The sequence below is a fragment of the Orycteropus afer genome, unplaced genomic scaffold (genome assembly GCF_000298275.1).
Source record: "Orycteropus afer afer isolate SDZICR_OR568_19922 unplaced genomic scaffold, OryAfe1.0 scaffold00037, whole genome shotgun sequence".
Taxonomy (NCBI): Eukaryota; Metazoa; Chordata; class Mammalia; order Tubulidentata; family Orycteropodidae; genus Orycteropus; species Orycteropus afer.
Genome location: NW_006921624.1, coordinates 10,362,089 through 10,386,465, shown reverse-complemented (window position 1 = coordinate 10,386,465; position 24,377 = coordinate 10,362,089). Strand labels below are relative to the sequence as shown.

The 24,377-nt window shown below is 45.9% G+C and overlaps 1 protein-coding gene across 1 annotated transcript in view; it reads left to right on the top strand.

The window, feature by feature from the left end:
* PAPPA (pappalysin 1) overlaps positions 1–24,377 on the top strand; it is a 298,174-nt gene that overhangs the window by 242,620 nt on the left and 31,177 nt on the right. The window contains exons 16-19 of the mRNA XM_007936757.2: positions 3,399–3,609; positions 4,368–4,539; positions 16,124–16,271; positions 21,668–21,777. Of these exons, the coding sequence (XP_007934948.2) occupies positions 3,399–3,609; positions 4,368–4,539; positions 16,124–16,271; positions 21,668–21,777 (641 nt within the window). The remainder of the gene's footprint in view (positions 1–3,398; positions 3,610–4,367; positions 4,540–16,123; positions 16,272–21,667; positions 21,778–24,377) is intronic.

Below are 24,377 nucleotides of genomic sequence, written 5' to 3'. Positions count from 1 at the left end.
CAAAAAGAAAACTTTAAAATCAAATTCACAAAAGTTTAATTAATTGGCTGAAAATGCAACATTACATCTTCTAGTCAACCTCAACTCAACCATGTTGGGGGCATTTCATATTTACTATGCAGTGGCAACTGGTTTTATGTGTTAGACACTAGACTAGACACTGGGGATAGAAGGATGAACAAGATGCAGGCCATATAAAGTGGACAGCACCAACACAATGTGGCATGTGCTAAGAACACCAGACCTTAGGTCTTCTGACATTTCCCTCCTTGTGAACCCCTCTTTGTTAATTTCATTCTTAAAGTGACTCCTTGAGAAACTTATTCTTCTGGGTAATTTCTAAAGTAAAATAATAAAAATAGGTGCACCTTTTTTTGACATTGTTACAATTTACAGATCATTTTAATACTCATTAGAGAACGAAATCTCTTACCACATTTATAGACAGATTGAGCAAGATTACTTTTCCTGACTTTAAAGATGAACAAGTGAAGGTACAGGGATACCTAACAATTTAGGGGCAGAGCTTGAACTTAATTTTGGTATTTTGGACCTAATCTCTAACATCAGCACCCTTGTGTTCCACTGGAACCCTAGACTCAGAAATGCCCTCAGCTAAGTCTTAGTCTTGTTGCCTCAGGAAATATTGGAAGGGAGTGAGGAAGGGAGAAGATAAAAGCCAATAAGGGTCAGTTCTAAAGCCACTTACCACTGTGGGCAACTAGAACTCAATTCTTCAGGGAAACTCTTGGAGACGGTGTAAAATATTCCTCAGAGATGTTCCTACTCTAAAAATTGGCATTTCATCCACCAACTCCATCATTGGTTGAATGATACATCCAGGGGCATTAACTCCTCAGTGCTCTCAGATTTCCCCATGTGTGGGCTGGGCATGTATCCATGACTGGAAAAAAAAAGACCTCAGGCAGAGAGTTGCAGGTGCAGTGGGGAGTCTTCAGAGTACAGGGGTGAACGCCAAGGGGATGAGGGCAGGGCAGAGACGGCATCTGTCATACCTTACTTTCTTCAGAGCTGCCTGGCAATGTAGGATCGTGGCTACAGCTGAGGTGGGAATACTGAATCTGCACCTAATGTCTGCCTCTCCTGGGTTTTCTTTGTTGTGGGGGTGGTGGGGGTGGTGGGGTGGACAGGGCATGTCCATGGTCCTGAATCACCAATTCCTGCTGGTTCTTTTCTTGGCTGTGGCACACCACTAACTCCTATTCACCCTTTCACGGATTTCCATTGCAGGTTCTTATTTTCTCTCTTGATTAACTTTTTTTTTTTTTTTTTTTTAAAAAAACATTATTCTGCCATAAAAAAACTATGACTTTCATTTCACAGTTTAGTTTGCTTGCTAATATGGGGTAGTTTTTAAGAGGCTGAACACTTTTTCCACAGATATTTTATCCCTCTTGGGGGATCTGTTGGGGATGTGCTGTAATATCTTTTACAACTAGCCTTTGCACTAAGCTTCTGCTATGCTTCAGCACCCCCAAGCACTGCCCAGATTGCAGGGCCAGTGCAAGAAGAAGCCGGGGGTCTCTGGTGTTCTGGAAGCCCCTCTGCTCGTCTGGAAGCCAAATGAGTCAGCGTTCCAGACTCCTTACTCTTTTCACTTGATGTGAACATGGCTCTAGTTTTCAGTAGTCCAGTATATCCACATGGGAGCCACATACAGACGAACTGGCTGTGTGCTCCAGATGAATCACACAGGAAAATGTAGGGGGATGAGGGAAGAAGAAGGGCCGGCATAAGATTGCAAGCTACTCTCTCCCCGATCTTTCTTCCTTACTCTGCTTTTCCTCCATGGCACTTACTGCCTTTTAACACATCAGCTAATTCACTTTCTCGGTATAATTTGTGTGCCTCTCTAACCCACTAACATATAAGCTTCAAGAGGGCAGAGGCCTATTGGTTTTGTTCACTGCTCTGTCCTCAACATACAAAACAGTACCAGGCATATAACAGTCACTGAATAAGTGCTTATCATCAGATGTCTGAATGCTTCAACTTCATGGTCCTCACAGATCTGCTGGTGAAGGTGAAAGGTTAGGAGGAAGAGAGAAAGGAAGGAAAGAAGGAAGGAGAAAGCAAGCAAGGAAGAAGCAGATAAGGACATGAGCAGCACTTTTCTGGGCACTCTTCCTGAAGGTTTTCTCATTTAACCTTCTCAACAACCCTGAAAGGGAGGCACAAATGTTTTCTTTCTACAGATAGGGGAGTTGAGATGTGCCCCTCCAACAGTAGACAACATGAGCTGTGCTGAGCATATATAGCTAACTTCCCATTAAAAACAACTGCCTCTTTAGTTATACCAAACTAATTTTGAATCTCAGTTTTGTCTTTTACTAACTGTGGGAACTTGGACAAGTCACTTTATTTCTGTGACCCTCTGTTTCCAAGTGGAAATTGTCACACTTATCTCACTATCAGAAGAAATGAGATGACCTATCAGAAGCACCCTGTACATATAAATGCTCAGGAAATGTCAGTTTCTTCCCTACCTCCTTCCCTATCAGACCTTCCAACCTTAAATCCTGGAGCCTCTAACATGATTCCAGCCCTGGTTGTCAACACCATTCAGTAATAAGTGGGAAGAGGAGGATTTGGTTGGGGAACACAAGTTTCAGCTCCTCCTCTAATTGTCTTAGGAAGGTTTCGGGCAGTCTGTACCTCGATAATATATGATCTGGCAGGGAAAAGCCTAACTCCCCACGTTTTACTTTTATTCTCAACGTTCCCCATCAGGCCAGCTTCCCGATGGCAATCAGCATGTCTGTCAGAGCTGGCACGGGCTGCAGGGGGAGTGCTGCTCACTCAGCTGCTTTGGCAAAGCTTCACTGAACACTGGGGCCTGCAAAGAAAATCAAACCTCCAGACAACACGATGCTGTCACTTGCAGGCAGCAGGGGGGCTGGGCCAGTTAGGAGGGTACAGGGGCCCAGAGCAGGAGGGGTGCCTTGAGGTCACATGGCACACTGGTATGAGAGAATGCCAAGTAGTTTCTGAGAGGGGCTTACAGTATCAATTACTGGAAGGCACCTCCTTCATCACTGGGCGTATGTGCCTCACCTGGAAAGCAAGGAGGATGGATTGTGTAAAGGACTGTGGAGGATTCTTTCTATTGCTGCATAAGAGGTTCAGGAGCAGGAGGCAGGAGGCTTCCATTTGAATTCACTGTAGGTATGTCACAAGCCACTGCCCCAGTGTGGGCCTCTTCTTTGTGTCAGCTCTTTTGATCTTCCCAGCCTCCTCAGTTGTAAGTGGAAAGGTTTGGAATTTCACTTGGAGGAACCTCTGGTTCTTCAAGTCTCCTTAAGTCCAGGCAGCTCTTGAGTTATCCTGGCTGTCAGAGACCCCTCTCTCTGCTAACCTTGCCTGCCTGTGTCCTCCAGGCAACAACAGCCTCCTGACCTGCATGGAAGATGGGCTGTGGTCCTTCCCAGAGGCCCTGTGTGAGCTGATGTGCTTGGCTCCACCCCCGGTGCCCAATGCAGACCTCCAGACAGCAAGGTGTCGGGAGAACAAGCACAAAGTGGGCTCTTTCTGCAAGTACAAATGCAAACCTGGATACCACGTGCCTGGCTCCTCTCGGAAATCAAAAAAGTAAGTGGGGCTGGAGACACAAACTCTTAAATTCTAGGAAGGAGAAGAGCCAGGTCTGGCTGCCTCACTGGGAGGAAGTGTTCGTTTCTTTGCTGGAAGGAGTGGCCACCCTTCATCCTATTGTTCTATAGGAAGCTACAAGTACATTATTGATACCATTAGACTTGGGCCAAACAGAGCTAACTAAGTTCTAGCTTGGCTGCCTACTACTGGCTGTGTGATTACAGGCAAGTGACTTCACTTTTCTGGGCCTTCAGTTCTACTCTGCCCTATAGGATCACTATGAGTAAGCATTGACTCGACAGCAACAGGTTTGGTTGGGTTGGATTTTAAGATGGGGATGATAATAACACTTGCCACAGAGGGTTCTTATGGAGACTAAATGAGGATGTGTATGTAAATTGTTCACAAAGTGCCTGGCACATCATAGTTATTCATTGAATAGTAGAATGTAATATCATCATTGTATTAGCACTCATCAGAACCTGTGGAAAAAAATGAGAAGACAAGGGGCTGGCAGGGCTTGAATTTTATCTCAGTCTGAATGTAACCAGAGGAAAGTCTGACCCTCCTGCCTGCCCCTGCTGAAAATGTTTTGTGAATGAATTTTCCTTAATCCCTACACATATCCCTCACCACAGGTAGGAAATCATGGGTGGGGAAAGGAAAGGAGAGGTGAGCTGGCTCCAGTGTTTTGGTACGGTGTGGGCCTATCCATTTGGTCACTGAGGTGTCTCTTCTTTCAACACTTCCCAAAGACGAGCCTTCAAGACACAGTGTACCCAAGATGGCAGCTGGCAAGAGGGAGCATGTGTTCCTGTAACCTGTGACCCACCTCCACCCAAGTTCCATGGGCTCTACCAGTGTACTAACGGCTTCCAGTTCAACAGCGAGTGTCGCATTAAGTGTGAAGACAGTGATGCCTCCCAGGTAAGCCTCTTTGAACTTGAGATCAATACTTTGGTTCCTCTCTGATCTGGTAACCAAAGGCCAGACTATCCTTTAAGAACCACTTTCTCTAGGTGACTGTCTATGTGTGCCAGAATTTACAATGGCAATGACACCAGTGCTGAAATTCTCATTATCTTCTATTGATCTTTCTGAGCCTCATTTTCCTCCCCATAACACCATATTGTATTTGCTTAGGGATTTCTAACTTTGAAAAATGTTTAAATGTTGGGACCTATTGTGGTCTTCTAGTGGTGCTCTAACAGAAATATACAAATGGCATGGCTTTAGTAAACAAGACTTTACTCTCTTACAGTTTAGAAGGCTAGAAGTTTGAGGTCAAAGTGCCAAGCTCCAGGAGCTGGGTGAAAGCCCCACAACCTTGAGCTTTAGCATTGTCTCTTGTACCCAGTGCACTGAAGCTAGAGGCTTTTCTTAACTCAGGCAGCTGCTGGCTGTTTAGGCTGACAAACGCAAGGTCAACAAATAAAATGATACAGTCCCAAGATTACCAAATAACATTGCAAGCCATTACTTCAAGTTCATAGACAGTCCCAAGATCAGCAGGAAACATGGCAGGCTGGTGATTGAAGACTTGGCTACCTGCAGGGTCCAAACATGCTAAAAAGCTGTAGAGACCATTCTCAAAGCTTCTTATATACTGGAAGCAGACCACATTGCTAAGGCAGCCACTCAGCTGCTCCACTAGATTCCACCATGGAGTTGATTACCAGTCTCATCATGGGGAGTAACTATCCAGTTGCCCAGCCACTCCAAACCAGGCCCAGCCAAGTTGATATATAACTTAACTACCACAGAACTCTTACAAAGGAAATCATATATGGAACTCAAATTTACAAAGTTGATCAAAGGTGAGTTACTCTAATTGGAGCAGCCAGGGCTGTTTTGGCAGTTTTCTACCACCATCATCACCTATTGTAGTCACTGAAGTATTTAAAATCATGGGACCAACTCTATCTTGAGACATCAATTAGCTCCCAAACATAAGCCTAGACATACAGTTGTAAGAACAGTGTGGAAGAAAGAGCAAGGAGAAGGGGATGGCAGGCCTTGAAATTTATCTCAATCCATGTAACTGAAAGTCTGACATTCCTGCCTGCTGCAAGAGTTCCGTAAATGAATTTTCTTTAATCCCTACACATGCCTCTTACCACTAAATAGGATGAGTAGGGAGTTATGAATGGGAAAGGCAATAGAGGGCAGCTGGTTCCAAAGAAAACTTAGGTCTGCAAGGAGCTCTACCTTAATAGCACTAACCAATTAGAGTTGATGGTCCAGTCCTTTTGTTTCATAGGTGGTCAGTGACCATCAGCCAGGTGAGGTCAAAGTTCTGTCCATCAGGCTTCAGTGCAGATACTGTCTTCACTCATTCTGTGTTACCCATTGCCATCAAGTTGATTCCAATTCATAGTAACCCTATAGGACAGAGTAGATCTCCCTCACAGGGTTTCCAAGGCAGGAATCGTTACAGATGCAGACTCCCACGTCTTTCTCCTACAGAGTAGCTGGTGGGTTTGAACTGGTGGACCTTTTGGTTAGCAGTTAACCACTGAGCTACCAAGGCTTCTTCCTTACAGCCTACCAAATAGCAGGCATCACCCTGGGCACCATGATCAAAATGGTCAGTGGTGAATGATGTAGACACCGTGCCATCAGTTTTCCAAACCACCATCCTCTAGTCCCTCCTTCCACAACCAAATAATACTAAGTCTCCAAAATATGTCCTGAATCTATTCTCTTCCCTCTGTCCCCTGTGACACCACGCTCACTCAGGACACCATCATCTCTCCTGGGCCACCACTCAGCTTTGTGCTCAGCTCTCTGCTTTTGCTCCCTCGCCGCTCTTCAGTATGTTCTCTACATTTCAGCTGGAATGACTGGTTTGGAGCATAAATCTGATCATGACAACTCCTCCGTTTACAGCCCTCTCAGAACCAGTGGCTTCCATTTGCCTTAGAACAAAATTCCAACTCCGTAGGGTGGCATTCAAGACCCCTCTCCCTTGACCCATAGAATGGTCTCCCATCTCATCTCTGTGTTCTCTACCTGAACGTTCTCCCCTCACCTGTCTATGTGCCTGGCTTCTCAACATCCTTCACGATTCAGCTTGGGCACCCCTACTTCCAGGATTGCTTTCTCATGCCCCTTCCTTCTGATGGGTTTAGTGCCCCTCTTCTGGGTTTCCCCCTTCATAGCTTTGATGCACTGCACTTTAATTGTCTACTTTTACTTCACTCTCTCCCACAAGGTTGTGAGATTCTTGACCATGTCTTTAATCTTCCCAGTACCGTAATCATGTAGGACAATGCCAGGCACCTAGTAGGTGCTCAGGAAATGACATTGAATTAAGAGCATTAAAGGAACACAGTAAACATCTAGGCCAATTCCTTACTTTCCAGATGGAAGAAAGCTGAAACTCAGAGAGGTTACTCAACCACTCCATGTAACACTATGGTGCTGGCTGTGTCACAGTCAGAATCCAGGATAGACCGAATCAACTATACACTTCCTAAAAATCCTTGCTTGCAAACTCATGGGCATCTGTGCCCCAAGTCATTCCCATCCTCGACTGCCATGGAAGCAGAAGCCAGTGCCAGAACAAGCAAGGACAGAGATTACCATGGCCTCACGCATTCTGATCAACTTCCCTCTCGTTCCCTTACATAAAACTGTTGCTAACAGTTACCCAAACTGCTGAGCCAAATAATATTCTGGCCGTGGTCATATTATCAAACTGAAACCCAGTCTGCCTGGGGCCTGCCAAGTAACTTTCATGGCCAGTTTGTATTTAAAGGAGAGGAAAATGTAAATTTATCAGACGACTCAAGCAGCTCTGTTTGGCAACTGGCGGACAGGCTATACTCAAAGGAGAAGGGTACTGCTTGTCGGCTCAAAGAAGAGGGAGCGTGTGCCAAATGGGCTCCTAATACAATTGACGTTTCTAGTTTGTACTGAAAGTGAATTTCCTCTACCCTCAGACCAGGGGCCTGAGAGCCAAATCTAGTATTCACCTCAGATTCCCTCTCGCTGCCTGTAAACACAGTAGAAACCTACGTCCCAGAGCATCTTGAATCTAACAGCTTGTATGGAGGAAGAATGTTTTGTTTCTCAAACAAGTTCCAGAGCATAGCAGGGGGACAGGGCCAGTGGGGGATGGTAGGTGGTAATGACATTGCAGGGAGAGCCACACGCTCCTTCCTACTGCCACGAAAAGCAAATTTAAAAATAATGCCTTCCCCTACTTCCTTCACTCTTTGAGAGCCAGTAGGAAGCAGAAGCTGGACTCTGAATTGAATCTCTAATTCAATTAAGCTCTACCCCTTACAAGCTGTAGGACCTTGGGCAAGCTACTTACCTCTCTCAACCTCAGTTTCCTCATGTATAATATGGAAGGAGATTATGTACAACTTACACAGCCATATAGGACAGCATAGGGAAAAACACAAATGAACTAACCTGATGTTAAGGTCACTTCCAGTGGTGAGAACCTGTCATGCTCCACGTTGGCTCTTAGAGCTTATTGAACCAAAGACAATGGCTTAAAGCCTAGTCCTCTGGCTGGCAGCCCCTTGCCAGCTCCAGAAAGCCAGTGAAGGAGGCATCCATCATTCATAAAGCCAATGTGTGGGATGAGAAGGCCAGTATGAGCCAAAGTGAAACCTACTCTCTTGCTGAAATAAACTTGTAGAATATGCAGTCTCTAGTTTCACTACACCAGCACCGCCCAATGGAACTTTTTGCGATGATGAAAATGCTCCATGTCTGTCCTGTCCAATGTGATAGTGACTAGCCACATGCGACTATGGAGCACTTGGAAGATGACTAAAGTGACTGAAGAACCACATATTATGTTTTACTTAAATGTAATTAGTTCAATTTAAATGTACATGGCCACAGATGGCTAGTGGCCACCGTACTGCACACCTCAGGTCTAACATTATATATAGTCTTCTTGTCCCTCTAAACCAAGACAGGGAACCTTAACAATAACAGCTGCAGTTTTCTGTGTTCACTGGGTGCCAACCTGATGGTGGAAAGCTCTGGTGGCATAGTGCCTAGGGCATTTGACTGCTAACCAGAAGGCTGGTGGTTCTAATCCACAAGCCATTCCCCAGAAGGAAGGTTGGGCAATCTATTTCCATAGTGATCCCGCCTGGGAAACCCAAGGAGGGGTCGCTACGAGTCGGAACCGATGCGATGGCAGTGAGTTTGGTCTGGTTTTTGGTTTTCAACCTGATGGTGCAGACTTTCTGTTGTTTAGATGACTTGCAACAAGAAGTTGAAAAAGAAGCAGTATCTCCATTTTAAAGATGAGGAAGGAAGCCTCTGGGAGGGTGAGCTCTTACCCATGGCTGGGGTTATGAGTTAATAAGTGCTGTTCTGACTCCACAGCCCTGCTCTTTCCACTGCCCCCAACAAAGAGAGGAAGGATTTCCAGGACAGAATAGTGCCAAAGGGCAGAGATCCCATCCCAGACAACCAAAGAGAAGTGTTAATTGTTTTAGGATTTAATACAGCTCAAATGCTCCTGGGCTGTCGGAGGTGATAACTCAGACTGAGTTTCAAGTGAAAAGTACTGTGAGGGTTTTGTAGGTGATTAGGGGAGTGGGACAGGCATGGGATGGGGACAGGGTCTATGGTAGGTGCATATACTGGGGCTCATGTGGGAAAGGACAAAGGTTAAAGGTTCTTTGTGGAGAAAGTCATGTACTTAGTGATGCATTTCAGCAAATGAGCAGGAACAGGAGAAAAAGAGTGGAAATGGAATCAATAACACATTCAGTTCATTGGATGAACCACAGAAGTTGGCTAGAAAAGCCTTCCTGCTACGAGTGGCATGGACTGGCCTCTGCTTTCATGAGTTCTGCTGTGGACATACTATAACTTTCCTGTGGACAGTGTCTCCTCAGGCAGGCACAACATTCTTGTTCCAGGGGTGCCAAATGCTTGCCCAGATACCCAGAACCTTCTAGAAGAAGTCAGAAATGTGAGAGACTCACATGAACTTAAAGCCAGGCAGAACCTCAGAGACCCCCACTGCAACCCACTTATTTTGCAGATGAAACCACTGAAGCCCAGAGAGGGGAAGAGGCTTACCCTAAGTCACAGAGTAAGTTACTGGCAGAGCAAGGTCTTAAACCAATTCTTACAGGTCTCCTAAGAGCCACTCCTTGGAGGAAGCAAAATGAGTGTGAAAGCATTGGCTGGGCACAGAGCTAAATGATTAACAACAGCTTTAATTTATGGAGCACAAGCTCTGGTGGCATAGTGCCTAAGGCATTTGACTGCTAACCAGAAGACTGGTGGCTCAAACCCACCAGCCACTCCTGGGAAGGAAGGTTGGGCAATCTACTTCCGTAGTGATACCGCCTTGGAAACCCAAGGAGGGGTCACTATGAGTCAGATCCGACTTGACAGCAGTGCATTTGCTGCATTTTGGTATTACATGCCAAGGAGCCCTGGTTGCACAGGGGTTAAGAGCTTGACTGCTAACCAAAAGGTTGGTGGTTCGAACCTACCAGCTGCTCTGCAGGAGAAGGACGTGACAGTCTACTTCTGCAAAGATTACAGCCTTGGAAACCGTATGGGTCAGTTTTACCATGTCCTGTGGGGTCACTATGAGTCAAAATCGACTCAATGGCAGCTGTTGTTGTTGTTGTTGTTGTTTGCCATCGAGTCGCTGGTTGGGTTGAATTTGGTATTACATGCCAGTAGCTGGACTAAGTGCTTTCCACTGATCAGACCGTTTAAGCCCCACTGCATCTGGCATCACTGTTCCCATTTTACATATGATAAAATTGAAGTTCAGGAGGGAAAGTGGCTTGACCCATATTTTACAACTAGCAAGTAGTGGAACTGAGATTCCTACATAGATCAGGCTGCCAACAAAATCTAACTAATTATTTCCTGCACTGCACTGCCTGGTTCTGTCTTGTCCTGATACTACCATAATTTCTCCCCACCATTATTTTACTCATTTTCATTTTCGCTAAAGAGAATTAGTCTAATTCATTAATTCATTCCCTCTTCCTCTTCCATTGTAGTAAAATTACTTAAGCTTTTACTAGTCATGGGTCCTGGCCCTGGCACAGGATACTTCTGTGGCTTGGCTACAAGGCTGTCCCTCTCTGGTTGAGTTGATTCTGAAGTTCCTTAGAGACAGGACAGGAGAGGGGTTAAGAGCTTTTGTTGACACTTAGAGAGCCCTGCATGCCACGGTGAAAATACTTCACATAAACTGGCTCACTTGATTCTCATGATAACACTTTCAGGTTACAGCCTCCCAGGCCATTTAACAGTTGAGGAAGTGGAGACCCTGGAGAAGTTAAGTAACTTCCTCAAGTCCAGAGAGCTAGGAAGTTGCAGAGCTGAGATTTGAATCCAGGCAATTTGTCTCAAGTCCTTGCTCTTGACCATTATACTAGCATCATTTAAGAACTCACTTTTTTCACTTCCTGAGCTTCAGTTTCCAAATCCATAAAAGGAACACAATTTTCACTCTACTATGTTGTTAAAAGGGTGTTTTAAATATATGTTAAACACATGCCACACAAAAAAGTATTCAATAATATAATTATAATAATTATATTTCTTCCAGCTCTTTGTGGCTTTATGTAGCTGCAGAGGTAGGAAAGTTAGAGAGAATGCAACCGGCTCGGTTTTTACAGATGGCTGCACAGGCACAAAGACTCAGCATGTTTCCCCGAGGGATGTGTGGTCCTCTTGTGAAAGTGTTCGCCTTAGCATGCAGAATTGTACCTTCAAAACCAAACACACCCAATAGGTTCCCTTCCAGTGCCTGAAAAAAAGTGTTCTCTGGTCTTCCCAGATTGGAGGCTCAACAATAGTAGGCCTCTGGTCAACCTAGACTCAGTCAGCAAGGATGCTCTCAGTGTTTGCACCAGGTGATAGGCAAGTGCAGAGTGCGGTAGGATCTGGTCTTAAAGGGAAATTGGAAAATACAGAAGAGTGCCAAAAAGTCTGCCTGTTCAGAGGACACAGAATGGCAAAAGCATGGAGGTGGGCAAGCAAGAGAAGTGGAGGGGGAGGGACACAAGGTGACTGACTAGAATGAAGGATATGTGCATAGCAATAGACCAGTTGTCCTGGAGTCCATTCAACTCATGGAGATTCCATATGTTTCATAAGACTTCTGATAGCTGATTTTTTCAGAAATCGATTGCCAGGCTTTTTGTGTGTGATGCCTCTGGATGGACTGGAACCCTGAACCTTTCAGTTAGTAACTGTTTGCACCACCAAGGGACCCCTATATCACAATAGAAGGGGCTAGAAATGTAGTGTGGGTTATATTGTAGAAGCCCAGGAGTTTCCACTCTCAGAGTTTGCTTTGGTCTGAAGGCTAAGGTGTCTTAACAGAGATGTGCACCATTTTTTTTTTTTTATTTTATTTTGATTTGGGTGAAGATTTACAGAGCAAATTCACTTTTCGTACAGCAGTTCACACATACTCTGTCTCATGTCATTGACCAAAATTTACAATACAACAGCTCCCCTCCCACTTCCTCCCCATAGTTACCTCTTCCCAGTGTCCATCCCTCCATACTCTTCTGCGCCCTGAGCTGTCTCCCTGTGCATAAGCAGCCCTTCCTTCTCCCATGATTGTTCTCTCCAGGGTGTGTGTCTACTTGAGGTAAATGTTTAACTCACTTGTCTGTACTTTGTTTGGCTGGAAACCACAGGTGTGGGATCAATTCCAGACCTGAAGGGCAGCTAGGGGCCATAGTCTCAGTGGTTTCACCAGGCTCTATTGGACCAGCAAACCTGCTCCCCACCTTCTTTTTTTTTTTTTTTGCCTCCAAATGCTTTTGAGTTTTGTTCCACATTATTCTCCCTCTCTATGCAGGATCTCGTACATCCCTTCCAAGTGGATGACGGTGGTAGCCGGGCACCATCTAGTTCTTCTGGTCTCATAGTTGTATAGGTTGCAGATCAGATGGTGTACCAGTTGCTAGGACTGATTGTTTCCATTCATTTGGTTTTCTTCTTTCTTCTTGACGAGGAGACACCCATTGTTGCATCTAGATGGCAGCTTGCTAGCTTTTAAGATCCCAGTCGCTACTCGCCAAAGTAGGAGGTGGAACAATGTTTTGTATAGTATGTTATGCCAATTGAGCTTGATGTCCCCTGCGACTACGGTCCCAAGCCCACAGAATCAACTACTCGGTCACTCTGGGTAGCTGGCTGTGACCAAGCAATGACCATAACCTTGCCCCTTGTCAGCTCTACTATACACCTGGGAATTCTGATCACTCACATAAACTTATAGGACCATTGTCTGCCAACCCTATATATGATCTTGGATACACTCTCCATTTAGACATACATAATTGTTTAGCTTGTTCACCCATCTATCCGTCCCTATACCCATGTTTGCTTTCATTGACAACTCAGTATTGTATTTACAAAGGGGTTCATATTTGTTGTTTGTACTGCCCATGTAACTCTCTCTGTCTTTCTCATCCTCAATGCTGCCATATTGGTCACTCACATTTGGTACATTGCCCTTCCCTTTACTCAAATCAATATTTATCTCTATCTATCTAACAGCATTCCCTCCCCTTCCCTCCCACCCCTGGTAACCAACAAAGAAAATGTCCTCCAATATATAAACCTTTCCTTAACTTTCACAATAACGGACTAATACAATATTTGTCCTTTTGTGACTGACTTATTTCGCTCAGCATAATGTCCTCCAAGTTCATCCACGTTATGCGGTGTTTTGCAGATTCTACATTATTCTTTAGCGTTGCATAGTATTCCATTGTGTGAATGTACCAAAGTTTGGTTATCCATTCCTCAGTTGTTGGACATCTAGGTTGTTTCCAAGTTTTGGCTATTGTAAATAGTGCTGCGATGAACATCGGCGAGATGTGCACCATTTTTAAGGCAGACTGAGTGAGCAGCAGAAAGTGCCAGATGAGCTGGGCAGGAGGGGGAATGACTAGAGGCACTGAGAACAGTTCTTTATGCATTTAACTTCTGTAATGGGGCCTTCCCAGTTCGAAATTCCCTATGCAGATTCCAGCTAGTTCTGATACATTTTCTGCTACAAACTGAGCTCTCCAGCCACTCCTGGCTTACATAGTGCTGAAGTCTGCAGCCCTTCATGGGCTGGAGGCCAAAAGCTTTATAGGCCCAGGCCAAGGCTCCAGGAAATTGGGGTCAATTTCCTACTCCCCTGAGGACCCAACAGAATCATGGGGCCTGGAGCCTGGGGCTCTGGGGAGGGAGAGACAGGGTTGTCTGAAGCTACAAGCAGCAGCATGAACTTGCCCTGAGATCGTGCTGAGCCTCTGGGAATGGACTCTGCAAGTTGTCTTGCAGCTGCATGCTCAGAATGGGCCACGCTTCTCCCATGGCCAAGGATGTTTCCACCACAGTCAGACCCTCCTCCCTCCTACTGGCCTGGGAGAGGTTCAGAGAAGAGCCCCTTTCCCTTTTGAATCCAGTTTACTAGCAGCTGTTTTCTCAGACAGGGGAGCTTCAGCCTGTATCAGCCTTTTTAATTAGTGTATTCATTCCCTCAGGCATGCATTCATTTATTCCCTCACTCATGCATTTCTTCATTGCCTCATTTATTCCTCATCCTTGCATTCATTCATTTTCTTGTTTATTAAAAAATAATCTACTCACTCTCTGTTTATTCACCCCATCCATTCTTGAACAAATAGTTCTTGAATGAGTAAAAATATCTATGAATTTGTGAACCAATATGAGTAGCCAGGACCTGTTGGGCACTCTGGAAGGCTCTAAGGATACAGGGCGGATGAGGGCACTCTCCTAGGCCTTGTGGAGTTCATCATACAGTTGAGGAACAGATGGTAACAAAGCGGCAATGCCTTCTGTGCCAGAGACATTAAGGCCGCATGCCATTGGAACTGGGACAGTATCAGGACAGGATGGTTCCTGCCCAATAAAAAGGTGCTTTCCAGGTGCAGCAGTGGGGGCAGGGGTCTTAGCAGACAGAAGGAGAGCAAGTGCAAAAGCATGGGTGTGTGAAACAGCATATGGTACATTTGGGAATGCAATAATACAAACCGCAAACCGAAGTTCAAGGTTGGTGGTGGTGCTGTGGGGAGCAATGAGTAAAGAATTAAGCAGATTAAGGCTGTGAGGGCTCCGGAGGCAGGCACAGGAGTTTGGAAAGGTAGCTGAAGGTCATGTGGGCCACTGAGTAGGTTTTTACGCTGGTAGAGCACAGTCAACTTCTTTGGCTTCACTTAGACTCTCTCTTCATATTATAAGCCTAAAAGGGAGAGAGTATACAGTGGTTCTCAGACAGATCTTTTGAAAGATCCAGTGCCGATTTAGAACCATCTCCTATGGAATAGACCCAAACTCCTTAAACTGGCATGTAGGGATCTGTGCCTTATCTACTGTACAGTTCATCTTCCTCTATTCCCTCCCTGGAGCCACAGAATCAGAACCACACCAGGCTTTCTGCTGCTCACTGAGCTTTCTTACATCTGCACATGCCATTCCTTCCCCCAAGAATGCATTTCCATACCTTTGCTACCTGTTATCCTACTTGCCCTCGAAAACTCTTTCCCATATATGGCCTACTCTGAGAGGCTTCGCTGATTGACTCCTTACTCCCTCCATTCCCCCATGTACTCACAGCACTGGGGCAATGCTTGCCCAGCATCACTAAACACAGTCACATTTATGTTATGATTGGCTGCTTAAGTGACTCTTCCCTCCCAGCTCACAGTAGGTACCAGGCAGGTACACTGGCTTTCTTTACTTTTGGACCCTACAGAGCTGGGCACAGAGTGGGCACTAATAAACATGCCTTGAATGTAGTGGCAGTTCTGCAATGTGTACAGAGAAGCACATTGGAAGTTGGAAGGGAGGGGTAGGAGAAGGAGCTTCTCCATAATTGTGTACCACATTGCAATAGATTGAGAAACTGTATCTCTGCCTATTTTAAAGAAATGAGGGGACACGGATAGATGTATTCCCACATCACCCTCTTGGTGCCAATGGAAGGGAAGAGGAGGGGAGTGGAGGGGATGTTCTTAACTGAGCCAAGGTTGCCTAGTTAGCATATGTTAGAACACTGACATTAGAGGCTCTCATGGGTTGAGAAGAAACAGGCTTTGGTTACACATAACCCCTTATAAATGGCTCTAGTTCTTACCTGCACTGGAATTGGGGAGCATATGGGTGCCTCCCTTCTCAGTGAAAACAACAAAGCACCTTTTTTATGATGACTCTTCTGATCAAAATCTCTGAAAGCATTAAGCTGGGAATTAGAAACCTTGGGTTCCATTTCACACTGGTTCTTTGGGAAGCCTTGAGACCTGCCCTGGGCCCTCAGTGTCCCCATCTGTAAGATGGGAATATTTACAATATCTACCTCTTCCAGGGTGACTGGGATTTTACTATCATTAAGAAATTGTTTTGGAAGACTTTTCAGATCTCTGGGGAGATGAGAACTTACTTCCTCTTTTATTCTAAGAGGCGTATCATGTTGGGGAATAGAGGTCTGTGTTGGTCCTGATCATGTTTCCGTGGTGTTCAGGGGCGGGGGAGCAACGTCATCCACTGCCGGAAAGATGGCACCTGGAGTGGCTCCTTCCACGTCTGCAAGGAGATGCAAGGCCAGTGCTCTGCCCCGAACCAGCTCAACAGCAACCTCAAACTGCAGTGCCCTACCGGCTATGCTATAGGTATGATGGGTTCATGTGAGTAAGTGGTGGGAAGGGGTGTGGCCTTCCAGGAGCTCAAGGCTGGTGCCTGGGTGGTCACTGGGCACCTCAACTGTATGAGGATCTATGCTGGGTACTAGAGGAACAAAGAATACCCTGTCCTCCTGGAGTGCACAGTCTACTGGGAAAGAGAGTCAAGGACACAGATATAGGCAAATATGGGCAAAGCAGGTGTTGGTGAGTGTGCATAGTTACATAGGAGTGTAGAAAAGGTGACTGCTGCCTAGGGGCACATAGAATGCTCCCAGAGGAGTGACAGTTACACAGAGAGTTGCAAGATCTTGCTGGGCAAAAAATGGCACCCAAGGCAGAAGGAACCATGTGTCAAAGGGAAGGAAACATGAAAGACCACATCATATTTAGGAGAACATAGTCCAGTGTCTAGTGTGGCTGCTTTTGTTATTAATCTTAAAATTTGCATACACTAAACATTCATGTCCATGAGCTCCTGCATCAGGCACTTGAAAGGCTGTTTCTCCTATCCTTTCAGTAACCTTTAAACAGATGAGGAAATTGAGTCATGAGGTTAATGTGACATGCCCAACTCCTGAAGCCTGTCCTTCTCCAAAGCCCAGGTTCTTTCCATGACATCTCAGCTACCTCCACAATGAGATAAAGAGCATTTTCAAAATACTGTTTGTGTGATGATAGGGCTGCACACAGAATGCTTACAATGAGGGCTGACAACCTGGGGTCTGACTCCAGGGATCTGACTGGTTGCAACCAGGTGTCTGGACAGATGCATTAATCATAGGCTCCATGGCTGCCCAGGACACTAGAACTGCATCGAGTGTGACCTCATTTAAGGGCAGTGATTCTGACCTCTAGGGCTGATTCCCTAATTGACCATGATGAAAAGCCCAGGGAATTGAATGTCTTTTCTCATGGCCAATGTGATTTATGGAACTATCACCAGAGATGTCTGGAGCAGAGGGTTATCTGTGCACACATTCACTCCTAGCCCCATAGAGCTCCAGCATGTTCTTCACCCAGCAAACCTTCTGGTTTATTGAAAGTTATCACTGCACGTCCAGAAGAGAGGCCATGTGCGGGTACAGGGCAGAGCGATGTGCAGTGTCCCACCATCAGGGCTGACTGCCTTCTTTTGAAAGTGGAAACACAGCCTCAAAAGCCAATTGTTCACTAAACTTAGAGTAGGGATCAACACTCCTGCACTCTCTCTCTGAGATTCAGAAGGTACACAAAGAGCTTACAGAGCTCCCAATCCAAAGGAGCCTGACCAAGTACCATGAGAGGTGGGATCTTGTAGGGTTTGCTGGCTTAGGCATTCTAGAAGGTTGGGCAAATAGGTGTAGCAGTGGTAAGCTGTGTTGGCTGCTCTGTCCCAAGTCCTTCTCCTCACCGTCACTCCTGATGGGTGTGAGTGGACATGGGCAACTGTGTCTGTGATGACCCTTAAGTCAATCTGGATATAAAAGTGAAAATTCAGAATATTTGTGACTGGCATTGAGTAGTCCTAGGAGAAAATTTCTAATTAAGTGACCTTTTCAAAAGCCTATAGAAACAGACTTCTTGCAAATTTACATCCACTGACACATGCAGATGTATTCATATGTGCATAAACGAACAGATATCACAATGCAAAGATTTCCAAACCAAACACATACATCATGCAGCAAGCTGATACCCAGCAAGTGCGTAGTGGCCAAATATCACACAAATATATCACTCACACAAATACATCCATAAGCAGATAGGACATAAACCCACACATAACATGCACACGTGCATCACACAAGTGCACATACACATCATGGGCACAGACACATGTTATGCCCTGAAGCATACAGAAGGATACACAAGAAATAGACATAGCTCCCACACATATACAAATACACCACAGGACCACGCTGTACATATAGTGCATTCATTCACAGTCTACCACCGCACACAGATGAGCCATAATGCATGACCCTCCACTCCCTGTCTAGAGATAGAGGACAGGGTGTGATGGTGGCATTTCCCGGTCTCCTGAGCTTTCTCAAGGTCAAAGTAGAAAGGAGCTCTGCATCTCCATCCTCTCCCTGGTTCTGCATGCTCCCACTGCACCCCAGATGTCCATTTTATGAATATAGTAATTCAGGGTGAGTGGGTGTGTGGGGCACATTGGGGGAGAGCTGAGAGAGAAGAGAAGGAAGGAGAGACAGCAGGCTTCCTTCCCCCACTCCCAGCCTCTTCTCCCTCCTCCTCTGTAAACACCCCTCCGTCCACCTCCCAGGCTAAGCCCCTCCTTGAGTATAACCCACTACCTGGAGAGGAATTTGTTCTGAAGCCCTGCGAGCATGTATGTATTGGGCTTGGAGGCTGGAGGATGCATTCTTGGGTCATAGATCTCTCCGCCCGCCCCTCACCCAGCAGTCTGGAGTGGCTTTAGTGACAGTAATAAGCCTTCAGAAAGTTGCTGCTACTGCTGCCACCACTGCTGCCACCATGCCTGCTTCTCCAGGGAAGGAGGGGGTGGTGGTGAGATCACTACTCTGTAATGATGCCAATTACGGCTCGTATATCACAACACAGTGGCCTGGTCCTGAAGTCCTAGAGTGAGCATGGGGGAGGGGAGAGGAGACTCAGAAAGAGAAATTAAGACGCAACTGCAATTGCCTCCTGTTTGCCTTTTTTTTTTTTTTTCCCTTTTTCTCTCCTCTTGAGATAAGATAGCTTTTTTCTATTGCTGAGAGGCAGTGTTTTTCCCCAAAAAAAGAATTTTATCATCACAGCCGTGTCTCATTTCCTGAGTGCCCTTTGCTCCCTAAAAACTCCCTTAGAACCAGTCTCAAGATAAAATACGCACCACTACGTTGGTTCTCTGATTGCTTGGGAATCCCACCCCCCGCCCCTCATTTTCATCATTCTTTTTTTGTTTTTGTTTTTCCTTGATTTTTTTCTCACCTCTGTCCCTTCACTCCTTCTCTTCCCTTCCATTGCTAGCTTCCCTTCTCTTCTCTCTGTATGGCTACACCATAAGCATAGCTAGGCTTGGACTTCAGAGAGACGTGGGTTTGAAGCCACGTCCATCAGTTCTGCTACCTGAGTTCTGTGGGTTTCGTCCCTCATCTGTGAAGTGAATGGGATGGTGCTCATCTTGCATGGCTGAACTTGCAGTGAAATGAGGTGACATATGAAAACCACCTGGCAAGGCCAAGAATCTTCTCCCTTCCAGGCTCAGTGTCCTTATGTTTAAAGTAAAGAGGTTCTAAAAATCATCTGGAACCTGTCACCACACCCTCTTCAGACATATGTCTCTTAGATAGAAGAGAATGACAACAGGAAAGACATTGGTTAGATAAAATACACATATCCACATATCCACACACACACACACACACCCGTACACACACACACACACACACACACACATATATATATATATATATATATATATATATTTTTTTTTTTTCCCCGACTCATAGTGACCCTGTAGGACAGAGTAGAATTTCCCCATAGGGTTTCCAAGGCTGTAGTCTTTATGGAAGCAGACTGCTACATATTTCTTCTATGGCGTGGCTGATGGGTTCGAACCACCAACCTTCTGGTTAGCAGCCATGCCCTTAACCACTGGGCCACCAAGGCTCCTTATACATACATACATACGTACATACACTATAAATTTATAAATATATATTTGGAAGGGAACATTTAGAATGGCTCATAGAATTTAAAGAAAAAACTTGATTCTTCCTAGGAGCCATTTGATGTCTGAGGGTGGTCTTGACTGCATGATCTCTACAGGCCCCTGGTCAAATTCTGATAGTCAGTTCTCTGCCTACATGAATGAACACCTCTCTGGAGTCCTGGAAACCTCACAGGATAGGCTTGAACTTTCAGGAGACCTTATAATGTATGAGGTCAGGCTAGAGGATGAACGAACCAAATTATCATCAACTTGCCAACCCACAGCCTGAAAGTCATCTGTCTTCACCCAGAAGTCCTTGGACCAGTAGCTTCTATGTATTAACCCTGTCCCTGTTAGTCACCCATGCTTTCATTAACTTATTGCTTGATTCATTTTTTCATATATTTATCCATTTTTTCAATCGTTTACTTTTTTACTCATCCATTTACATACTTCTGTCCTCCTTCATGACATTCCTAAAAGCCTACTCATCATTCATTCATTGCTTTATTCATTCATTTGGTCATCCATTCATGGATTCATTTCCTCATTTAGTTACTCGCTTATTGTTTTTTTCATTCATTTCACAGATATTTATTGAGTGATCACAATCTGCAAGGCACAGTGCTAGGCTCTGGGCATAGAATAGGAAGCACAGACAGTGCTGTCCTCATGGAGTTTACAATCCAGCAGGGAAGAGGGCTATTAATATAGCAGCTGCCAAGCAAATGGGAAATAATAATGTGGCAAAAACTATAACTGATGCCTATGAGGGGATTTGGCCTGTCAGGAAGCCAGTGAGGTATTCTCTGAGGAAATGACACTTGGTTTGAGATGTGAAGGATCATCAGTAATACACTAGTTGAAGAGGAGTGGGAAGGGTCTTCAAGATCCAAGGGAGAGCATGAATGAAGAGTAGGAACTAACAAGCTGCTGTTGTATCCATAGGCTCATCTTTCACCTACTAAACTCTCCTTGTGTGTCAGGTACTGGCATAGACTCAGAGATGCTCAGATAAATCAGTGTCTATCCCTGGATTCCCATAGGCAATATTCTAACTGTGGAGAGGAGGCACAAGAGGAGTAATCTCAAAACTGGAGCAAACCACATCAGTGCCCAAAAGAGACAGATCCAGTAGAGTAGAAATTCAGAAGATGTAGGGTTCAGTTGCAGAAGTCAGGGCAGGTTCTTGGAAGATTTGAACTAAGCCTTGAAGAACTGATAGGATTTTCCCATGGGAAGACAGATCAGGAGGATATTTCAGGAGAAGGGCTGAACAGGAGTAGAAGCACACAGATGAGAAGGATGGGGAATGGGTGGAAAACCAACTAGACTTCAGTCTGGTTGGAGTAACCAAAAAGTGAAGGTGGTCAGTGGGAGATGTGATTGGGCAAGACTCTAGGAGGCTTTGAATGCCCAGAAAAGATAGTTGGATTTTGTCCAAGTTGTAGAAAGCCTTGGACAGGCTTTTGAGCATAGGAGATGACCAAACTGGGCTCAGGGCCAACGAGCGGGGTGGTGGATGCCAGCTGGATTGGAGACAAGTGAACAGAGTCAGGGAGACCAGAGGCAGCCCTGCCAGGAGAGTTGACTCCTTCCTACTGCCCTTGAGGGTGGGATAACTGAGTCTACTAGGCCAACGGTGGCAGGGTCTGCTCTGGGAAGGGCAGCATGGAGGCATCAGGAGAGACGGGTGGACACCTTGTGCTGTTCTTGCTCTCAGGGTCGGAGTGTGCCACCTCGTGCCTGGACCACAACAGCGAGTCCATCATCCTGCCGGTGAATGTGACCGTACGTGACATCCCCCACTGGCTGAATCCCACACGTGTGGAGGTGAGTGATGGGGAATCTTTGGCCCACCTGCCAGCTAATAAGGAGGGAAATAGCATTGCTAAGCATATCTTATGTCTTAGTCAGGAGCTCTAGTGGCATAGTGCCTAAGGCACTTGATTGCTAACCAGAAGGCTGGTGGTTCAAACCCACCAGTCACTCCTCGGAAGGAAGGTTGGACAATCTACTTCCATAGTGATACCGCCTCAGAAACCCATGGAGGGGTCACTATGAGTCGGACATGACTCGACTGCAATGAGTTTGGTTTTTTGGTTTGGTCCTCTATTGGTCTCTTTATAGATATGGTCTCATTTAATCCTCACACCTGTCCTGTGGGATAGGGACTTGTTACAATCATTTTTCTAGTCCTGAAGTAATACTTTATGTCAGGCCTTATACTTATTGTCTCATTGAATTCTGAGAACAGCCTAGGAACAAGATGTTCTGGTGTCCCCTAAAGACCATGGATGATGCAAACAATTAATGTGCTTGGGTGCTAAGTGAAGGCTGGAGATTCAGTCCATCCAGGAGCACCTCAGAAGAAAGGCCCGGTGATCTACTTCCCAAAAATCAGCATTGGAAACCCTATGGAGTACATTTCCACTCTGACACTCATGAAGGCAACCCGAGTTGGAATCAACTCGAGGGCAACTGGTTACTGGTTTTAGTGCCCCTTACTTTATAGATGAAGGACCCCTGGTAGCACAGTGGTTGAGCACCAGGTTGCTTACTGAAAGGTCAGGAGTTCAATTTCACAGCTGCTCTGCTCCACGGGAAAAATGTGGCAGTCTGCTTCTGTAATGCTTGGAAACCCTGTGGGCAGTTCTACTGTGTCCTATAGAGTCACTGTGAATTAGAGTCGACTTGACAGCAATGGGACTTTACAGATGAAGATACTGAGGTGTCAGAGCCACCAGTAGGGAGTGGCAGAACTACGGCACAAGCCTGTGTCTATCTGACTATAAAGTCCATCACCTAAGGATAGGGCTATCTTGCTTCTTTCGGAAAAGCTCTTGGAAGCAGAAGCTACATCGCCCTGGTTACTTCTCTCCTCCCCCTGCTTTGCTTGTTTGGTGGAGAGCAGTTGTGTGATTCAGGGAGCTATGAACACTACTTCCTTATGGAGCACCTACGATGTGGTAGTTCATTTGGCTGTTACTTAGCATACAGGACACTTAAACCTCAGCACAGTTGTAGGAGGGAAGGGTCATTGTCTGCATTTTATAGATGTGGACACTGAGAACACAGAAGGGAAGTGATGGGCCTAGAGCGAGGGCTCACACCCCAACCTGAATCCAAGTGCTGTGCTCTTCCTACTGTGCCAGGCTGGCATGCCAGAGGATCATGGAGGGCCACTCCTGGCGGCAGCCAGTGTCATCGCCCATTTGACTTTTGGGTTGGCCACCTCACTTTGCTTTGTGTCACCCAGCTGCTCCTGGTGGCCAGAGCTGATGTGGGACCCCAACTGTGCCCTCCAGGGCAGAATGGATCCCAGACCTCGTTTACCAGATCTGGACTCCCAGAGATAGGGAGAGGAGCTGAGGTCAGGGTGAAGTTCCGTTATATCTCTCTCCACCAGCTTCTCTGCCTGAAGTGCTGTGAGGCCTCGCAGACCCAGGGAGCTACTGTCTGCCTGTCTGCTGCAGATCGTGCTCCGGATAGCCAGAGCAGAACCTGATACCAAGTGTTCTGTTTCTCAAATGAGCTGAGGGCACGGATTGCGAAGCCTTACTCAGCACTCTGAGCATATGGAACTGGCACTGGACTTGGTCAGACCCCTCCCCCCTGCACCCCAGCATTCTTCTCCCCTCTTCTCTCCATCCTCTTTCTCCTATTGCTCTCTCTGCCTACCTCCATCTTTGACTCTCCAGCTTCATTTCTTTTTGCTGTCTATATTTCTCACTGTTTCAATTTCCTCCCTCTACTGAAGTCTCTTTCACCTTGTTCTACCTTTTCCCCTCCCACACTCTTTCCCTCTTCATTTTCATCCTCTCTGTCCTTCTTTCTGTTTCTCTGTTTGCCTCTGACTCTCTCACACGTCCACAAGACATCCTTATCCCCTGTCACATTCCTTCTGTTTCCCCACCTCAAAGAGCCTTTCACTTTCCCAATGTCAAATCCCCACACAGAGTCCCACTGGGGCTCATGTCCTGCATACACCCAGCAGCATACAGAACATAGATTTCAGAATCACAAGGACGTTGAAGACAATCAAGCACAAGTCTCTCATTGTACAGCTAAAGAAGCTGAGGATCAGAGAGGAGGATGAGCAGTCCAGGGTCTCACAGTAGTAGAGTAAGAATTAGTAGTCAGGACCCAGGATTGGCAGTTCTTTTCACACTACTGCCTCCCCTCCCTTTACCCCACCTGACTCCCACTAGCTCCAAAGCAGATGAGCTAAACTCATGTACTAGGACAGACACAAGAGACCTCCCTTATACTCCAGTACCTTCTTGGCTTGGGATATAGACCAGGCTCCACAGGCTTAAGTCCCTATCAAGGCCTTCTCTTTGCCCCCTGGGTGAATTCCCACTCTTCCCTCTGTGAGCCCAGGGCACTGAAGAGTTCAGTTATAATTCACTGTGAAATAAATCCAGGGATCT